At 43.9% G+C, this 18,069-nt stretch overlaps 3 protein-coding genes across 7 annotated transcripts; 1 reads left to right on the forward strand and 2 right to left on the reverse strand.

Moving 5' to 3' along the window:
• Nucleotides 1-779: 779 nt before the first annotated feature.
• On the reverse strand, nucleotides 780-6,082 carry dolpp1 (dolichyldiphosphatase 1). The gene is made up of 8 exons (XM_058050268.1): nucleotides 5,937-6,082; nucleotides 5,177-5,277; nucleotides 4,992-5,076; nucleotides 4,793-4,892; nucleotides 4,580-4,678; nucleotides 3,705-3,833; nucleotides 3,527-3,616; nucleotides 780-3,449 (listed from the first exon to the last, which is right to left on the reverse strand). Exons 1-8 carry the CDS (start codon nucleotides 6,010-6,012, stop codon nucleotides 3,413-3,415), a joined length of 717 nt encoding a protein of 238 aa, XP_057906251.1. The 5' UTR covers nucleotides 6,013-6,082; the 3' UTR covers nucleotides 780-3,412.
• A 634-nt stretch (nucleotides 6,083-6,716) lies between these two features.
• miga2 (mitoguardin 2) lies at nucleotides 6,717-13,992 on the reverse strand. 4 transcript variants are annotated; one of them, XM_058064514.1, is made up of 16 exons: nucleotides 13,817-13,986; nucleotides 12,951-13,200; nucleotides 12,654-12,864; nucleotides 12,408-12,523; nucleotides 12,208-12,328; nucleotides 11,950-12,077; nucleotides 10,959-11,076; nucleotides 10,786-10,892; nucleotides 10,609-10,721; nucleotides 10,452-10,524; nucleotides 10,274-10,360; nucleotides 10,101-10,199; nucleotides 9,885-10,019; nucleotides 9,542-9,595; nucleotides 9,350-9,466; nucleotides 6,718-9,283 (listed from the first exon to the last, which is right to left on the reverse strand). In XM_058064514.1, exons 2-16 carry the CDS (start codon nucleotides 13,044-13,046, stop codon nucleotides 9,086-9,088), a joined length of 1,773 nt encoding a protein of 590 aa, XP_057920497.1. In that variant the 5' UTR covers nucleotides 13,047-13,200; nucleotides 13,817-13,986; the 3' UTR covers nucleotides 6,718-9,085. The 4 variants fall into 4 exon arrangements, with proteins under 4 accessions (XP_057920498.1, XP_057920497.1, XP_057920495.1 ...); XM_058064512.1 differs by having other exon boundaries at nucleotides 9,885-10,199; nucleotides 13,817-13,992; XM_058064513.1 differs by having other exon boundaries at nucleotides 9,885-10,199; nucleotides 12,951-13,273; nucleotides 13,817-13,897.
• A 336-nt stretch (nucleotides 13,993-14,328) lies between these two features.
• Nucleotides 14,329-17,865, forward strand: st6galnac4 (ST6 (alpha-N-acetyl-neuraminyl-2,3-beta-galactosyl-1,3)-N-acetylgalactosaminide alpha-2,6-sialyltransferase 4). 2 transcript variants are annotated; one of them, XM_058064517.1, is made up of 5 exons: nucleotides 14,329-14,677; nucleotides 14,766-14,915; nucleotides 15,306-15,715; nucleotides 16,140-16,247; nucleotides 16,521-17,864. In XM_058064517.1, exons 1-5 carry the CDS (start codon nucleotides 14,666-14,668, stop codon nucleotides 16,723-16,725), a joined length of 885 nt encoding a protein of 294 aa, XP_057920500.1. In that variant the 5' UTR covers nucleotides 14,329-14,665; the 3' UTR covers nucleotides 16,726-17,864. The 2 variants fall into 2 exon arrangements, with proteins under 2 accessions (XP_057920500.1, XP_057920499.1); XM_058064516.1 differs by lacking the exon at nucleotides 14,329-14,677 and having other exon boundaries at nucleotides 14,686-14,915; nucleotides 16,521-17,865.
• The last annotated feature ends 204 nt before the right edge of the window (nucleotides 17,866-18,069 follow it).

Here is an 18,069-nt window from a genome sequence, read left to right on the forward strand (position 1 = left end):
CTTTTTTGTTCCATAACCCTCAGGATGTTTGCGTCCAACCTCAGCAGCAATGGTGCACTCCAAGAGGCCTTGCTGATGCAGCTCAACAATCAACAATGGCCTCTTTTTGCCGCCAGCAGATCACTTTTTGATCAGACTTTTGATCAGCTGATGAACAGCTTATTTATAAAAGCTTACTTTTATGCTCATTTGTAATAAATTGCTTATTTATCTATTTCTTTATTAAATGTTGAAGGTCTCAGAAGCCCATTAAGATCCAACAGTGCTATTCTTAACATTTTGATCAGGAGTGTATTTAATGTACACAGCTATATCATATTTATTTTCCGGTTATACTGCTTTAAAAAAAAAAACGTACTGTCCTGAACTGAAGATTTCAGTCATTGCTTTGCTCGTCTTAGTTGAACATCTGGCGCCACCTAGCGGCCGTACTTCGAAGGTACCACGGTTGTGGACGTTTTCCCAGGAGAAGTCCGTTTTTAATATCATATAATGTTACTTTTAATAATGACGAACGTGTCATTATGATCAGTGACTGTAATATATTGTGTTTATTTAAACCAGGGAAGAGATATTTTACACATTTCTAGCCTCAACAAGAACTTTGTCGGCACGGCCATCGTTCCAATAGGAACCAATCAACAAAAAGCCAGCCAATGTTGTTGATTGGGTCCCTCAACTTTTAGGGAAGGTTCTCCCTCGGTTCGGTTCTAACTAACCATCGGAGAACCATAATCTATGTGTTAGCTAGTATGTCAAGTTACTGGACAACATCCAAGTGTACATAAACACATTTATTCAGCTCCATAAAGATTACACATGAAAAAAACACAAAAAAAACCTAAGAGAACTACTTCCCTTTGTGGTGCTAATGATATGACATTCTCATCATTATCATCATGATCACATGCTACGACTGACCTGAGGCTTTTTTTTTTTTCTCGCTGTCACTTTTCCCTTTTTTTGTCAAAAAAAATGATACAAAAAAGGAAGGCTCATCCCGTCGGCAGTCAGATGCTCCCTACATGATATGGAATGTTGTCTTGGAAAAGCAGGTCAAAAGTGTTTTTCTTTTGAAAAAAATTAAATTAAATAAAAAAAAAATGTGTTCCCAGGCTGCTACTACGTGAGGCGTGGCATTAAAAACACCACATTGGTCCAAAAGAAAACCTCAAGTAGAAAATAGATTACCGTGTGGACGTTTGCTGTGCCGGCTTTGCGTGAGGTTTGTTGTGAATTAAATCTTTTTTTTTTTTAATCTTACAGCATCTGTTACTGGGGTGTATTTTATACATCTCATCTCTCAAACAAAAAAAGAATAAATGTCACCAAAAAGAAGTCGGATATTAGCTCTTGCTTGTTTTTTTCCATGATATGTGGTGTAGACTTCATTCATTGTCACTGGAAGTGTCCAACTGAATATTTGGATTCAAAAAGACCCCGTGGAAAGGTTTCAGGACAGTCTAGAAAAGCTGCGATAGAAAGGTAGAAGAAGTGAAGAACAGGTGGATGCTAGAAGACGACGAAGAAAAAGGGGCGCGTCCTAACGCGACTGGTGTTTATAAAGTGCACTTTTTATGGATATCGCAAGTTCACCGATTTCAGAAATTAGGAAAAAGAAAACCTGCCATGGTACAGTCGTCCCTCACTGTAGCGCGGTTCCAATATCGCTGCCTCACTCAATCGGGATTTAAAAAAAATATTTGATAGTCACAAAAATCTAATCACAGAATAACAAATAAAAAAAAATTAACTTAACATCCGTCTGTCACAACACCTGGGCGTGTTGGTTCTATAGCGGAATGAAGTCCCAGAGGATGGAGTCCCAGCTAGCGAGCGCTGCAGCCTCAAAGAGAGTCAAGGCAACGAAACACAAAGTGTACTGTACTGTGAATGCCACACGGCCCCATTTCCTTTTGAAAGAGAATGAACAAGGAGAGCCCAGGAACACCAACGAGCCGATATGTGGGATTTGTTGGAAAGTAGTGACGACAAAGAAGCGGAATATCACCAGCCTGCATGCGCACCTCAAACACAAAAGAAAAACACACACAAAAACTGGCGCTTGAGGTGCCGCTGCGCCTGAGGTGTCTGGTCGGCAAAGTTAATATAAAGAAAACGCTCACAGACCGTCATTCGCTACATGTCAAGCCTTCCTGGAAAGGATTGAAACCCAATGTTCATTATTTATTTTTGTTTGCTCCATTTTATTGTTGTGTGCTTTTTATTGGAGTGCTTTTTTTCCCTCTTAAAGACAGGGTCTATTTTATATAAGTGCAATTTCTGTCCTTTTTATTTTTAGTCTATTGTTTTTTTTCGTGTATGATGTTGTTTATTTGATTTAAAAGCTCTTGACATTCCAAATACCCTTGAGAAATGAAAGTTTATTGCTTTTGATACGGTGCACTCACATTATTATGCCTTATATTATCATTGCAGTCATGATAAAATGGTCCCAAAATAACAGCAAGCAGTAAGTTGTAGGACCGTTATCGTCCAGCAAAATTTGTTTGGACGATAACATCCAATGATAATAGCCAAAAAAATATTGAAAGGCAAGTCATATGTAATATTCTGGTCACTAGCCATCGCTAATGTTATGAGACATGACATTAGATTAATGCCATGGCTGAGAATGAGTAGGGAAAAAGGTTCTCCTCTTATTCCGTGTGGAAGTGGTTTGCTTCTTTGTCCTACTTCCCCGCTCCTTTTGAAACACTAAGTTTAGAATAAGTAAGAGGCCACCTAGTTAGCTCAGTGGCTTGCTGTGCTAGCAGGGGCCATTATGTTATTTCCCTGCAGTGATCCCGTAGCCTGCGTAATGTGATGTAAACATAGAATAATGAATGTAAACGTAACTATATGGGTGTTATTTCATGTCTAGAGGGCTCTCATGTTACAACCCATATTAACAGATGTTTTTTGCTCCAAAGACAAAATATTCAATTTATTAATAGTGAATCCCACCTGACGAAAATTCTCTTATCGTGGTCGGGTGTGGAACTAATTAACCGTGATGAATGAGGGACGACTGTACATGTTTATAAAGAAAAAAACATGCTGCAATGACACCTGCCGTTGATTTGTGTGTGGGGTTGGTTTGCCTGTTCAGTAAAGCCGTGGTGTTGGCTCTTTGATTCCGGTAACTGCGAGCGTGCGTTGAGATAAAAGATATAGCTATAGATATATATTAATCTATGATTAAATAGTTAGCCTCTTGCACAGTCTTGCATGCACTGAGGCGCATACAGGCAAGCTGCACGAGGATGAGATGTGTGAACGCGCTTTGTGCCCTTTTTCTACCTGGCAACCGCGTCAAAAGTCCAGATGTCGCTTGTCCAGTGCGTGTGTGTGTGTGTGTGTGTGTGTGTGCGCGCGCATGAGATGTGTGCTCACAAAGAAGCCCGGCGCGTCACTGTAGTTTTGTTCCGAGCTTTCGTTGTCTGTTCCTGAGGAAAAAGGAAGGAAACGCTGAGGACAGCTAAAGATGGCGCGCCCTTGTTGCGTTATCGCCACCGCAGCCTACCTGGCCTCTGAGCGGGTCACTGTGTACTCAAACCACAAGATGTTGGGAATCAGGCTAGTGTCGCGCACCAGGAAGTACTCGGACACGGGCCTGTGAGGCGGCGAGGAGAAGGACAAGGAAAGTGTCAGGCTTCGTCGGGGCGTCCCCACTGACAAAGAGAATGTGGGTCATGTCTTACCACGCTGCTATTTTGGGGAATAATGGGGTCAGCACCTCTTGTGTCAGAAAGAACCAGACGATGGCGATGGTGCTGCCGGCCACTCCGCCGTAGAACACCTGGCTCCAGGTGTGATACAGCAGGTAGACCCTGACAGCACACAACAACGCTCTAATTACTTGTCCATCATCGGGAAATACAAAGAAACTCGTAATTAACTCAAACACGCGATCACAGGACTGTCTGCGAATGTAGCGTGTCACTACAACTCCATACAGTAGGTGGCGGTACGCATCTGAACACCGCTTCTTAACCCACCTTACACGCATCAGGTCTGCCAGCGAGTAAGAAGATGTAGCAGGAGGGATGGCTGGGATTTAGTTAATATTCAGACCAAGGCTTGGGCATCGAGTCTCGAGCATCAATGAGAATCAGGACTAAAATGCAGATTCTCTCAGGATGGTTCAAATGTTTTCATTGAAATAGCTAGTTTCGATGCCTGGTCCGCTGACCCGAAGAAATAGCCCCTAATCTAGCGACTATGGCGCCATTTCCGGGCTGCACTTCCCCGCCCGCCTCCCCTGGAGTCTTCCTGGGAGTGCTCCAGGCGTAATGACTCACCACTCTGCCCGAAGCTACACGCACCATTTCCTCAGCGAGACTTCCCCACCACCACGTGAGCCTCACTGTTTGTGACTCCCCCAGCATTAGCGTCCAAATAGATTGCGGTCTTGTCGGAAACTGATACAATAACTCACTCGAGGTTAAAATTTTAGACCCATTAACAACTTCAAACATTTAAAAGGACAGCCACAGTTTGACCCCGGAACAGACTATTACTCAGAAATGTTATGAGCTTCTGCTGTACTCCAGCTGTGAAAGGGCGTGTGTCGTACCTGCTGTATGAGACTGACAAGGCGATGCCTAGCAAGATGATGGACAGGATGTGTCTCCAAAGCAGGTCCACACATCGGGCGTTGTTCGTTTGATGCATTCTGAAAAGAGACGCAAACAAATAAGAGGCCAGCATGCGTTTGCACGTTTCTATGCAAAAACCAAAGCAAAAATGTGGCGTTAATTGCTGGAATTTTTGCCAAGCTGGTGCTCACCTTAAATAAAGGAAAAGAAAGAAGTAAACAACGAAGAACCAGATGAGTTGGGAATGACTGGAGGGCATCCCGTAATCCGAGCTCAGCAACGAGTGAGCTCCTTAAAGACAAACAGCTGGATGTCACCGACTGCTCATAGTTTCAGTCAGGTATGTAAAGGCATGTTTGGAGGACGACGGCTACTTTTTATTTTGCTCACCCGCACATGGCCGCGGTTCTCTGAGAATGCGCTTTAGCATCCAGTTCAGTCCTTCATTGAGGAGGAAACCGCTGAAGAAGGAAATCTGCAGAAATGCACCACAAAAAGTGGGAACGGTTAGGTGCCAAAAAAAGACCTCCAGTGGGAATATGGGTGACAAGCATGAAAATGAGTGAACTTCTTACTGTGTGCAGCTCCCGTTTAAACACGATGAGCGTAATAAAGCCCACGACGATGGCAATGGGAAAGAGGCTGATGTAGGCGAGCACCTGTCCCGTCAAATCATCTGCAACAATGAGACACACACAAGTACTGTAATAAAACACAGTACACTAAAAAGCTCACTATACTTTCATGATGCTGATGATACATATGTGAGAACAGATTGGCAGTCCCCAACGCTCCTAGTGTACATTCTTCATTTCTGTATTAAAAAGGTATTCATTCCATTTTCAGCGTCTTAGAACAAACTCAAAGTGTTGTATGCTAGCAATGCTAACAAAATCAGGCCAGTGAGCTAGCTTCTGTGCTAGCAGCAGTTCAGATGTTTCGTGTCGTTAATACACACACAAAATGACATGTCAAAGCTCGCTTTTCATTTTTTACAAAATGTGTGAACACTTAATGATGTGACATGGTTGTTTATTTCGTTACTATCAAATAAATGTGTCTATAAACAGAGTTATCACGCCAGCTAGCTACACTTCATTGTGGCCACAGTCGCCGGATACGCATGCGCCCCGTCTCACAATTTAGCAGGCCGGCTGACGTTGCCCCGTCTGTGCACTGGTTTTCACTGTGTCTCACTATTTAGCAGCCACATGGGCACAGTCGTTGCCATTGACGGGCGACTAAACGGACCGCGCGGCCTGAAACGACAACGCACTCAAAGCAATGCGTCGCCAAAAGCTTCGTACGTCGGAAAGAAATGTTACGTATACGTACCCTCAGGAAACTCGACGTGTGTCACCGATATCGACCGCCATCGGGGTGGTGCCGAGCACTGCTCTTCCAACGCCATCTTACCCGGACACAACCGGGCGATCCTTGTAGGCCACGCCCCGCGCCCTTGTCCAGCCAATGGCGAGGCATGCATTGCCTTCAAAGGAGTCCCGGTAGTTAGTGAACTGCCCAATCAGCAAAGAGCGAGAGCTGTGAGTCGGAAGTCCATAGAGAAGAATTATTGAATGGACCAAAACAATGAGGCCCAATGCACACACAGCAAAGTAGCAAACAAAAAAAAAAACACATGCAAGCTCTGTAAAGCTATACATTTAGGCAAATCATTAAAGGCTTTAGAAGCAATGGTGGGGGATAAGATGTTTAACTATGGAGTAGATTGCAAACCAAAGGGGGTACATTTGATTCTTAAAAAGTGTCACAGAGGTCAGGAGGGCATCAAGAGTGATGCTTTTTTTTGGAAAAGCAGGTTGCAGAAAAAGTTGGGTTATTAAGCCAACTATAATGGGAACAAAGTTAGAATGAGAAGAAAGTTGAAATATAAATATTTAGAAAATTTAAAGAAAACAGCTGTAAAAGCATATAGTCAAAAAAGGTAGAGAAAAAAGTTTCATTTGAGTTTCAAAAGTTTCAAGTTTCATTTGACAGGAAAAAATACAGAACAAACAATGAAATTATGGTAGCAGAGTTGAAATATTAAATAAAAAAATACATAAGTAATAATAAACACAATGTTTGGAAAATTTGGTTGGGGAAAAAGTTCAAGCATAGAGTTGAAATATTAAAAAAAACACGTTTTAAAAAAAGTTGTAATATTGTAAAAATTAGCATGCGGATAATGTTATAAATGAATAAAGTCATAATATTAAGAGAGCAAAATTTACACCAGTGGGGCAGACCAAAGATATTAGACAAAACATGGCAGGTGGCAGGAGTGACCAAGGAAGATGGAAAGGACAGCACAAGATGAAAAGACATGAGGTATAACAAGATTGTCAAATCATGATATATTGGCAAACCATTGTTAAATAACAAAAAATAACATTTAATACAGCAAATCAACACCCATTTACACTTTTTACAAGCATTAGAGGGAGATAAAGACAAAAAAGGCATGAAGAGGACACTTGATGCAGTCTTAAAACATATTCCAGGCATAAATCCTTCCTTGAAAACATCTATTTGTCTCGGGTGTGTCCATGTGTTGCACGATGAAATGAATGAATCCACGCAGTCACATGCAACAATTCTCACAAAAGACACAAAAATGTTTTTGTAACTTGATAGTCAGCCAAACATGGATCAGCGCGCGCACACACACACACACACAGGCTTTATAGTAAATATAGGATAAAGAATACATTATTTTCTTCATATAGTGAATATCTCTTATATACATGGCCATAATATTCACATATGGTGAGAGGCATCCCTGCAGCCCAACATGCCAACCTAAAGAATGGCATACATACATTCCAAAAGCTCATCTTTACACTTGGAGACAGTTCCATCAATACAACTAGCATGACTATGAAGTTGTCAGCGCCACCATGAAAGGAAAACATTTCCAATTCAGCTTACTCTTTTTGTCTCTTGGGCAAAAATCAGAACGTAACCGTATCCATCACCACTAGGGGGCCATGTTTCATTTGATGGTCAGTGCCAATGTTCTCAGAAGATATCAGCAGTGCGCAATATTAATCATAATAACGTGTCATGTTTATAGCTAAGCACAGTGGCATATTTAATGAGTAAATACTTCCATTGTGTTCCGTCTGCATTAGTGGTGACGGTTACCTGTATCGTTACATTTCATCAGTCGCTTGTAATCAACATGGCATCTCCAGGAAAAGAAAAGAAAAGGAAAAAAGTCCATAATGTAAGGAATGTAACAGGTTTGCTCATGTAGATGAAAATGATGATGTCAAAGGTGTCAAGTTAACAGCACACAGTAACATGTGAAGCATAGTTTGCAATTCATGCACACTCAAGGTTAAAAAAAAAAGACAGTGGAATCTCAGTTTTGAAAATGAAATATATGTCAACAAATATATGTCCCTTGTCACTCTGTCTCATATGTCCAAACAGTGACCGAACCAAGCAGCGTGACTCAGTCTCTGTGAAGAATGGAAGTTGGGATACTCAAAACAGATTCTGACCAAGGAATCATCAAATCATCTTTCCTGTGCGTTTGTGCGGTTTATTTAATCCATACAGTGCAATGATTAACTCAATTTTAGACTCCATTCTTCCTGTTTTATAAGCAATGAGCACCAGCAATGATGAGGCATTCAAGCACACTCTGTCTTTCTGACTGTGGGGGAAGAGGGGGGAATTGGGTATTATCGGCCTGCATTTCAAATCTCTGATACAAGCAGTCCTTCCCAGATTCCTCCTGCATTTTCCCTGAAAAGTCAGACAAAGACATTGCAGCATAGTGCAAAACTTGCCATGCACAAGTTTCCCGTGATGACACAGAACCGAGGAAATGTACATAAAACGACCAACTTCATCTCAACCTTGCTGTTTGACACATTTTCCAAACATCACTGCCTGTAAGAACCCCCGTGCCCGGTGCCGAGTGATGTCAGGTTTTATGCTTCATTGAGCATGTCGAGACTCCAGATGTATTAAGAAGAAATGGGAGAGTTTTTCCCCTCATACTACTGTTGCTGACTATTATTCTCTGAGTAATACCACTCGATGGAGTCTTTTTCAACATTCCAAGCTATTAAACAAGTAATAAAATGATGTATGATCTGTGCTGATATCAGTATCGGATGAGGAAAACTGAGGTTCCACTGTGTGTATGTGTATAGAGTATAGCTGCATTTAAAGATGATTCAAGTAGGATGGAAATTTAGCAGATATGGTTCTCTGTTGGATATAAAATACGCACAGCAGTATCAGTCATTCACACCGCTAATGATACCTCCAGGCTCTCGGGCGATGACATGAAGGTGACAGAGCGGTGCAGTCATCAGGCGAGAGGGTCCTTCATTTGTAGAGCCTGGGATCTATTGATTGCAGGAGAAATTCCCGATTGTTATCAGCAGCTGATAACCGGGCTTCCTTCTTCTTCCTGATGCCGAGCAATAAGTGGGACGGACAAAGTGTGAGCGGATGTCTGCTTGTCAGTTAGCGAGGCCTGCGTGCGTGTCGCCGGGCAGCGCCCCGTTGAGCTCCTGGAGGCCGTCGATACCCAGGTAGCCCAGCAAAATGTCACTGCGGCGGTGGGAAAGTTTCAGGATGTCCTCGGCCAAGCACTGCGCCGAGGTGAAGCGCACCTTGTCGTGATCAAACATGTCCTTGAGGTACTGCACGATTTGTTGCTACAGACAAAAGGCAGCAAATGAGTCTGGATGCACAGCAGCGTGCGTTTATTAAGTCATACTCACCTTGAAAATAGTACACACTTCACTTAAGTGCTGCCTGGGGCCCAAAAAGCCAAAGGCTAAAACCGGGCTCACATGCTCCGATATGGCGTAGAAGTGGGAGATAAAGCCGTCAGGAACCTGCAAGCACAAAAGTGAACCTTGCTTAGAGAAGAGTGGAATAAAAAGCACCCGTCTGACAAATGTCTGACTCACCATGAGGAGGCGTCTTTTGGCCTTCAAGACGGACCAGCAAGCTGTCGCCAGAGCCTGACACAACAACAGAAGATAGGAATCCCTCATTTATCACTGTTAGCCCTTTCCAGAAATGTGAATATTTTTGGAGTTGGGCATCGAAAACCTGTTTACAACTTTCTAAATATGGATTTTAGCTTTATTAGAGTCTTCTAGACATGAAATAACACCCCTATAGTCAGCTTTACACTCATATCACCCAATATAGTAGACAAAATCCAAGAAATAACCAGCAAAATTCCAACAGCGAAGGATGACTAAGTCAATAGTGCTGACATTCTGTGTGTGTACATGTAAAACTTACAGTCTCTTTGAAGCTGTCCGAGAGCCAGCGGTTCCTCAGCACGGCCACCACGGAGGACGGCGGGTTCTCCAGGTCTTCGAAGGCGTCCATCAAGATGAAGTCCAACACGATGTCAAAGAAGCTCATGCACACCACCTGCGACGAGCACCATGCTAACCAAATACTACCCTGGTTTCCCCAACACCTCAGTATCCAAAACCTGTGGCCTGCACTCACCCCGCGGCCATGTAGCTCCATCTTGGTGATGGGCCACGTTTCCTCTCTTTGAGTATACAGCAACATGTCCTCGTAGCTCTCCAGGAAGGCTTTGGGACTCTGAGGGGGTCAAGAAATGACTAAATAAATGAAAATAATCATTGACCACAGGGAAATGGTAGCGTTTCATTCACCTTGTTAGCCTTCACCATCAAACCGGCAATCATTTGCTTGCCGGTCTCCATGAAGAACGTGCGGTGAGCTTCATCCAGCAGCAGCACCTGCAAGACAAGCAAGAACCCTGAGCTTTGAGGGGGTCTCCACGCGTATACAAAGTAGAGATGTCGTGTACGTTGACAAGTGCAAGCCAACCTGGAACGCTTGTCTGACACAATGAAGCTTGGCCAGGAAGTCTCGGTCGCCGTAACATTCAAGCAGGTCAGTCCTGGTAAGATCACGTAAGACTAATTGCCGTGGATATTCATGATTCAGCATGATTTGTGATACTTGTGTTTATTCTTTGATGTACCTCAGGGACCTGTAGGCTACTTTGTCCTCCCGGACCAGAGCCAAGGCCTCCTCGTAGAGAGCCGCTGGTCTGAGAAGCTGGTAGGAGTCCTCCAGAGAGAAGGTGTCAAACATCTGCGCCAACAAGAACCCATCAGCATTGGGGGAGGAGAGAGCGCGAGTGTAGTGTGCTTTTTACCTCGGCGGCCGAGAAGAAGGACTGGTCAGACGAAACAGTGGCGGCGTCATCGTCCGGCAGCATGTGGAAACTCTCCACTGGAGGAAGTATGAGCGTCCCCTCGCTCTCTGCCGAGGCAAAACACAAAGATGGAAGAAATCTTCAATCTTCAGCCGGGTTTTGTGTTCTCCTACCAAAGTCTGCCAGTAAGCTGTCTGTCGGGATGCTGCCGCCAAAATCCTCTTGCAGGTGGTACGCCCTGTGCAGCAGAGTCTCCAGTTTGTCAGCTAGCACTTTATTGTGACCTTCAACCTGGAAGCAACAGGAAGCATTAGAACCTCTCATCCAAAACTTCTTAGCTACACCTGCGGCTTCAAACTCAGATGGGGGTAAACAGCGTCCATGGAAATGGCCCACGTGTTTTTTGTTGTTTTAGAATTTTAGCTTTTCTGATGACAGTAATCCAATTAAGTAGGATTGTTTATTTAGAAATGGAATATTATGGCAGTTAGAGCATAGAAATCCCATTTATCACCTTCTAAAGACGGTTAACATTATTAGATACCTCTAGGCATAAAATAACACCCCTATAATCACCTTTACACTCTTATTACCCAATATAGCAAACAATACAGAAAATAAGATATAATAAAATAAGAGGCTGCACGGAGGTTAGTGGTTAGCGCACAGGCCACACAGCAAGGAGACCCGAGTTCAATTCCACTCACTCTGTGCAGAGTTTGCATGTTCTCCCCGTTTTCTCCGGGTACTCCGGTTTCCTCCCACATTCCAAAAACATGCTAGGTTAATTGGCCACTCCAAATTGTCCATAGGTATGAATGTGAGGTGTGAATGCATACAATAATAAGACTCATAATAAGATTCAGGTTGGCATTGTCACATCAATGTAACATTACTGACACCTAGTGGCCAGTGTAGAATATCACATGTCATCTGTGTCTTTGAATGAATCTACTAAAATTCCTTATATTTGTATTTTACTTCATTTAGCAATTTTTGTGCTTGAAATGCATATTTTAAGTGAAAAAAAATTGCTGAAATATGCTTTTTAACTAATAATAAGCCAGATTCAACAACAAAAAAGCACAGATTTATGAATATATTTTTGAAAAACTGTGACGGTTTGAAGCCAGATGCGTGAAGTGGCAAGTGCACTGCTGTTACCGTGGGAGCGTCTCCGCACGCCGCCCCCTGCAGAGCCAAGCTGCTGTTGCTGGAGCCAGAGTGAGCGTGGTGGCGTATGTGCAGGGCCTGTTCCCATTTTCTGAGGGCTTCCTCAAACAACTCCATGCCTGACAGAACACGGAGCGCAGCTTCATACGTATGCACATGATTTAATCACGTCATTCAATGATGAAACCTGGCCTTTTTGAATCATGCGAGGACAAAAGTGGAGTCAAACTCCCCCCAACAAGCACCTACCCATTAAATAGAGATTCTCTGCATTGGCGTCCTCTGCCGCACCCGACTCCTCCACCACAGCCTCGGCCTCCCAGGGTGTTGGTGGGTTGGCTGACTGACTTGGAGAGGTTGGAACTCGCATCTGTTAGCATAACACGGAGACATATCAAGAACAACGCGCAGGGGGGGTGAGATATGTCATATATTGCAAAAACACTGACAGAAGCCAAGCTGTGTGAGGAACTTGAGTGTTTACTGGGAGCCAGGGAGGAGATGCCGCTCAGTGTGTCGTTGCTGCGCGTGCTAGGACTCATCATCTGACGCCCCGTCAACGGAACTGCATAGAAAACAGAACTTTTTCCACAACCTAATGCTATTTTGACTTCATTCTTTCTTTTTTTTTTTAAAGGGGTCACAAATTTCCCCCTGGGCTGCACATTGGACACCCCGCACTAGACAAAGATTACCTCTCTTCAATGACGAAGGTCTTCCTGTTCGGAGCAGCGCTTCGGGTATTCCCACCGTCTTCTGCTCCTCCTTGGCCTGGATGGCCTGCTTCCTTTTCCTCCCTCGCCGCTTCAGATGATGAGCGGTGAGCGCCAACGCCACGCTGCCCAGCGCCGTGGCAAACAGCACTTTCTTCAAGCTAGGCGTCAGCTTCAGCTGGGAAAATATGGACTGAGAGCAGGAGAGGAGGAGGAGCTGCTGTGAGTATATAACAAAAGAAATGAAAGCAATAGGAGATGCATACTGATGAAGATTACCTGCCCAAATGTGGAGTAGAGGAAGACTGGGATCTCCGCAACCGTCATGGCCAAAGCCTGGGCGATGGACACCCCTTCTGTTCGTCTCATGGACATTTTGGGAAATGAAGGCCACAGGTCTCCGAAGCCTTCAAATAAAGCTCCCGTAGCCCACAGGGGAGAGCCAGCTCAGAGCTTGTTACAAACGCTATGGCGGTCTGGCGGTCATTCACTACTGACCGTGTAGTCCACAGTTTGGCATTTTGTTAGCCTGCAGGAGATGCAACAGTAGATCTCCACATGAGACTGGCATCATCGGCCGCTGTAAATAAGGCAACCTGCAGCTACACACAGGGAATTAACACACGGAGGTTTAAAGCTGGAGAGTCCAGCTTGCATTAACAGTTAAGCAGGTGAAAAACTTGACATGCTTCCAGCTCCCTGCTGGCAAGTCAGGTGTGCAGACATGCAGCAGGTGCTTCTTAAAGCAGGTATAGTAGGACTTCCAAAAAATGTTAACGTTACAAGACCCAGCTCTCTGCACATTCACAGCACCAATGGTGAAGAAAGTGTTTAATGAAAGAAACTGAGAGGAAGCCACCGTAACGTCATGTTATCAACCCTTGCACAGATATAAAACCACTTTTTTCCTGCAAATGTGTATACATTTAGATGATAAATACAGCCTGTGCAAGTAAGGAGATAGCCTGCGAAGGTGAGCAGCGTTAGCATGTACGGGAGCTAGCCTAGCTTACTTCTACTGTCACTTGAGATCATTATATGAACCAGACAACAGATACTACTATTTTACATGGTTAAGCCTAGCACGGAACCCCAAAAGCTTAATGTGTAATAGATAAAATCAGCGTAAAATATGTAGTTATTACCGTGAGCATCCAAGGAGCAAAGGAAGGGCATTCTTGTCAGTCAGTGAAAGCACACAATTTTTGCTCGGGGATGACGTATTAATATCGGCATCCATATTGCCCAATCGCGTGAGGTGTAAGACGGACTTCCTGGGTGTTTTTCACCAATGGGAATAAATGTGACTGACAAACTCAAATTTCTTTACTGTCCAATCAGGCGTTACCTTATAAAGACATAACTCGAATTCTTTCTGAATTGATAAATGCACGTATGTGAATATAAGGTGTTTGTGCGCATTTTAACACAGTGTTGAAATACAAAAATAGAACGTTTGTCACCGAAATTGAGTTCACCCACGACCCTTGCGCATCTGCGACCGGAAATGGTCTGATACGGTATTTTCCGGTTTCGGAGAGTCATTTTCCAAAATAAAAGCGGCTGAACTGTGTGTGATATTTGTGTAAAAGACTGGAATTGCAGCGTTATGCTGTTTAGTTTTGTTGTCACACAAACCATAGGCTACATTATTGACCTCATTACAGTGGGACGGCCGTGAAATGTATGCCTTGTTATATTATATGTTCTCAATTATTCTTTAAATCGTAATCGACTGGGCCGGAAGTTCGGTTCCGATGTCAATAAAACAAAAACGTCCAAGTGCGGAGACCGTTTCAGCGAAGTCGTGAAGGTGCAACACATTTGAACTACAAACCTCGACCTATGTAGTCCTTGGTATATGATCTGAGCAGCAGGGCCAAGATTGTGGACCAGCGTAACGGAACCGAGGAGCCACCAAAACAAAAGGCGTTGCCATGACTTGAGCACGCCTTCTTGGAGACTGGGGACATGAGTCAGGCCAAGTTGCTGACATGAAATATCTGGTAAGTCCTGTGTGCTTCGAAGCATCAGGCGATGGTTGCGTTTTTGTTCCAGACCAAAATGTTATTTAGCATGTCTCTACGCACACAGACGCTCCGGTGGCTTTGCCTGCTCAGCATAAGCCTCCCCGTCTTTTTTTGGTTCGGATATGTGCTCACTCGGGAGGGTGCACCCCCCGTCGTGCAACAGGTTCGTGAACTCAGAGGATACTTGAGGGTCAGTCCGGACTCTGTGGACCAGGTGAGACCCTTGACCCATCTTGTACTGCTAGATAGATGACTAGAAATGTACAGGTAATGGATGACACACCTTGCTTCAGTTATTGGGATAACATTTTGTTGATATTCGGAATATTGATGAATAAAATAAGCTGAGATTGGGCGTCCACACCAATTTATAACTGGAGAAAAAGAAGAATTAAGTCCCAGTCCAGACCCTCAGTCTGTACTTGGATACAACAAGGGATACGGTCCAAAACCAAAGAGGTGGCAACAATGCAATGGTGGTTCTTCATTCCTCTTTCATGCTATTTTTCCATCTTATGTTCTTTCACCAGACCACACTACATAAATCCTCTGGATTTTTCATTTTTTAAAACATAAAAAGTGTTGACATTTTGTGTCTTTACAGTTCTTGAACGTGCACTTCGACCAGTGTGCCTTAGTCTCCAGTTCCGGCCAGATGCTGGGAGCGGGCTTGGGCGCCGATATCGACGACACCCAGTCCGTGATCCGCATGAACAACGCGCCCACGCTGGGCTACGAGAAGGACGTGGGCAGCCGCACCAGCATACGGGTGGTGTCCCACACCAGCGCCCCCCACCTCGTGAAGAACGAGCGCTACTATTTTGGAGAAGCGACCAACACCACCTACGTGTTCTGGGGTCCTGAGAAGAAAATGAGGACGGACGGGAAGGGTGGCGTCTTTAACGCTCTCCTGAGGATAGCCAAGAAGTATCCCAATATCCGACTTTATGCCATGACCCAGGATAGAGTGGAGCACTGTGACCGAGTCTTCCAGAATGAAACTGGAAAGAACAGGTAGGATGTTCCATTCCTACGACTGGTTTAACTCCAGTTTTAGTGGAAGTCGGGACACAAGGGAGGACAGGGACATAAATCAAACCACTGTGCTGCTTAGTTAGTCATCACTCACTTTTCATAGGAGCGGACCCGTGCGCATAGATACCATCTTTATGCTTTGTCACATCTACAGGTACACAATTGTATCCGTCTCACTGATACAGATAACTTTCTGGTACTTCATATCTACTTCTTTCATTTGAATTTTACTGTAGTTTGCACTCGGAGGTAAGAAGGACTCACGTTTGAGAGACATAATGCTAGTGAAAAAGTGACAATTTAAATCAAGTGATGCACGACTATGTATTGTTCTGCGTTTGTACCGTATCAATCATTTATGTGTGGGCGGCGGTTTTGAAAACTGTGGGTTTCTCCCACCCAGGTTAAAGTCGGGGACGTACCTCAGCACGGGATTCTTCACCATGATTCTGGCTATGGAGATATGCGACAGCATCTGCGTGTACGGGATGATCAATGCAGACTACTGCAGGTGAGTAAAGGGCGGCGCCCGCCCACACATTGAAATACCCTCATTGCTGTCTTTATAAAGTACTATCTACTTATGAAAAAACATTCAAAAATACTGCTATGCTAATGTTAACGTGCTAACACTTAGCATGAGAGTAAACGTGTATTATATGTGTCTACCTATGGGAATAGCTAAAATGCTAGTATGCTAACAGTAATAAAGGTTATCCTATTCAAAGTCAGGTGAGTGTCCCAGATAACCTTTGCCCTTCTGCCCCCTCCCTCCCCTCGGCAGAGGAACCAATCACAGCTCGGTCCCCTACCATTACTACGAGCGGGGCAGGATGGACGAATGCCGCATGTACAGAATCCACGAGCGGACGAGGCGCGGCGGCCACCGCTTCATCACGGAGAAAGCCATTTACGCCAAGTGGGCCTCGTGTCACAAAATGGAGTTCAGACATCCTTCTTGGAATATTTCAAACCCCAGACCACATTGACCTCGGTTCCATGGACCTACGGTGGACTCCTAGGGGCAGGAAGTTGTCACTGGAGCTCGGAGAAATAATAGACACATAAAGATTAGCACTGATATTACGGATGAAGAACATACTGTAAATACTCCAGTTTGTAGAGTTTCTCTACAAATATCCATCTGAATAGATGAAATAAGTTATTTATATACCCCTCCCAAAAAAGTTTCGCTTTAGAAACTGGTTTGTATGAAAAAGCAAACAACTGCAACGTAATCCTGATGCTGAAACGTGAATCCCGCACAGCTTGTTTGCTTGGCACCCACACCAGCAGGAGCTTTCATTGGTGTTTACATTTACATTAGTGTTGACTCTACTGTACTCTCTACTGTACTCTACATGCGGCGTTACCCACTGGACTGCATTCTACTCCATTATTTATACTAACACATGCACTGGTACGCCTGCTACTCTAGTTTCTGGGGTGCAGTTGCACTTTTGTTTTTCTTTTCATATTATGGCTGGAGCTGTCAATCGATTAAAATATTTGATAGGGATTAATTGCATTTTGACCATAGTTAACTCAGATTTAATTGCATTTAATCACAGATTAAAAGCATTTTTTTTAAAAGATGATTTGATGTGCAACTACAACATTCATTTTCTAGGGCCGCGGGAGTGCTGGAGCCTATCCCAGCTGTCTTCCGGCGAGAGGCGGGGTACACCCTGGACTGGTGGCCAGCCAATCACAGGGCACATATAGACAAACAACCATTCACACTCACATTCATACCTATGTACAATTTGGAGTGGCTAATTAACCTAGCATGTTTTTGGAATGTGGGAGGAAACCGGAGTACCCGGAGAAAACCCACGCATGCACGGGGAGAACATGCAAACTCCACACAGAGATGCCCGAGGGTGGGATTGAACCCTGGTCTCCTAGCTGTCTGTGCGCTAACCCCTAGACCACCATGCAGCCGCAACTACAACAATACTTACATATTACAGTAATATCAATTTTGGAACTATGGACCATTATTTGAAACGATACAGTCAGCAAGCATATTTTTGTGTGACTATTTTTCTTCATGATTAGCATATTAGCTCTTACACGCACCCACAAACGTTCAGCAAATGCAAAATGTGAGCGAGTGATACAAACATGTTTGTTTTTATGACAGTGTAGGTTCATTTAGTGCTTTTAAATTGATGTTCCTCCTGTTTAATACAATACATCATAAATCAACTATACATTTTCTTCTTGGAAATGTTATTTTCATAATGACTTTAATCATATTTTGACTTCAAGTTTTGAAAAATAGCTCTTTCAATGTTATGCTACAATATTATGTGTCTTTATTCTCGTAA

Source organism: Doryrhamphus excisus, chromosome 2, assembly GCF_030265055.1.
Source record: "Doryrhamphus excisus isolate RoL2022-K1 chromosome 2, RoL_Dexc_1.0, whole genome shotgun sequence".
Classification (NCBI taxonomy): Eukaryota; Metazoa; Chordata; class Actinopteri; order Syngnathiformes; family Syngnathidae; genus Doryrhamphus; species Doryrhamphus excisus.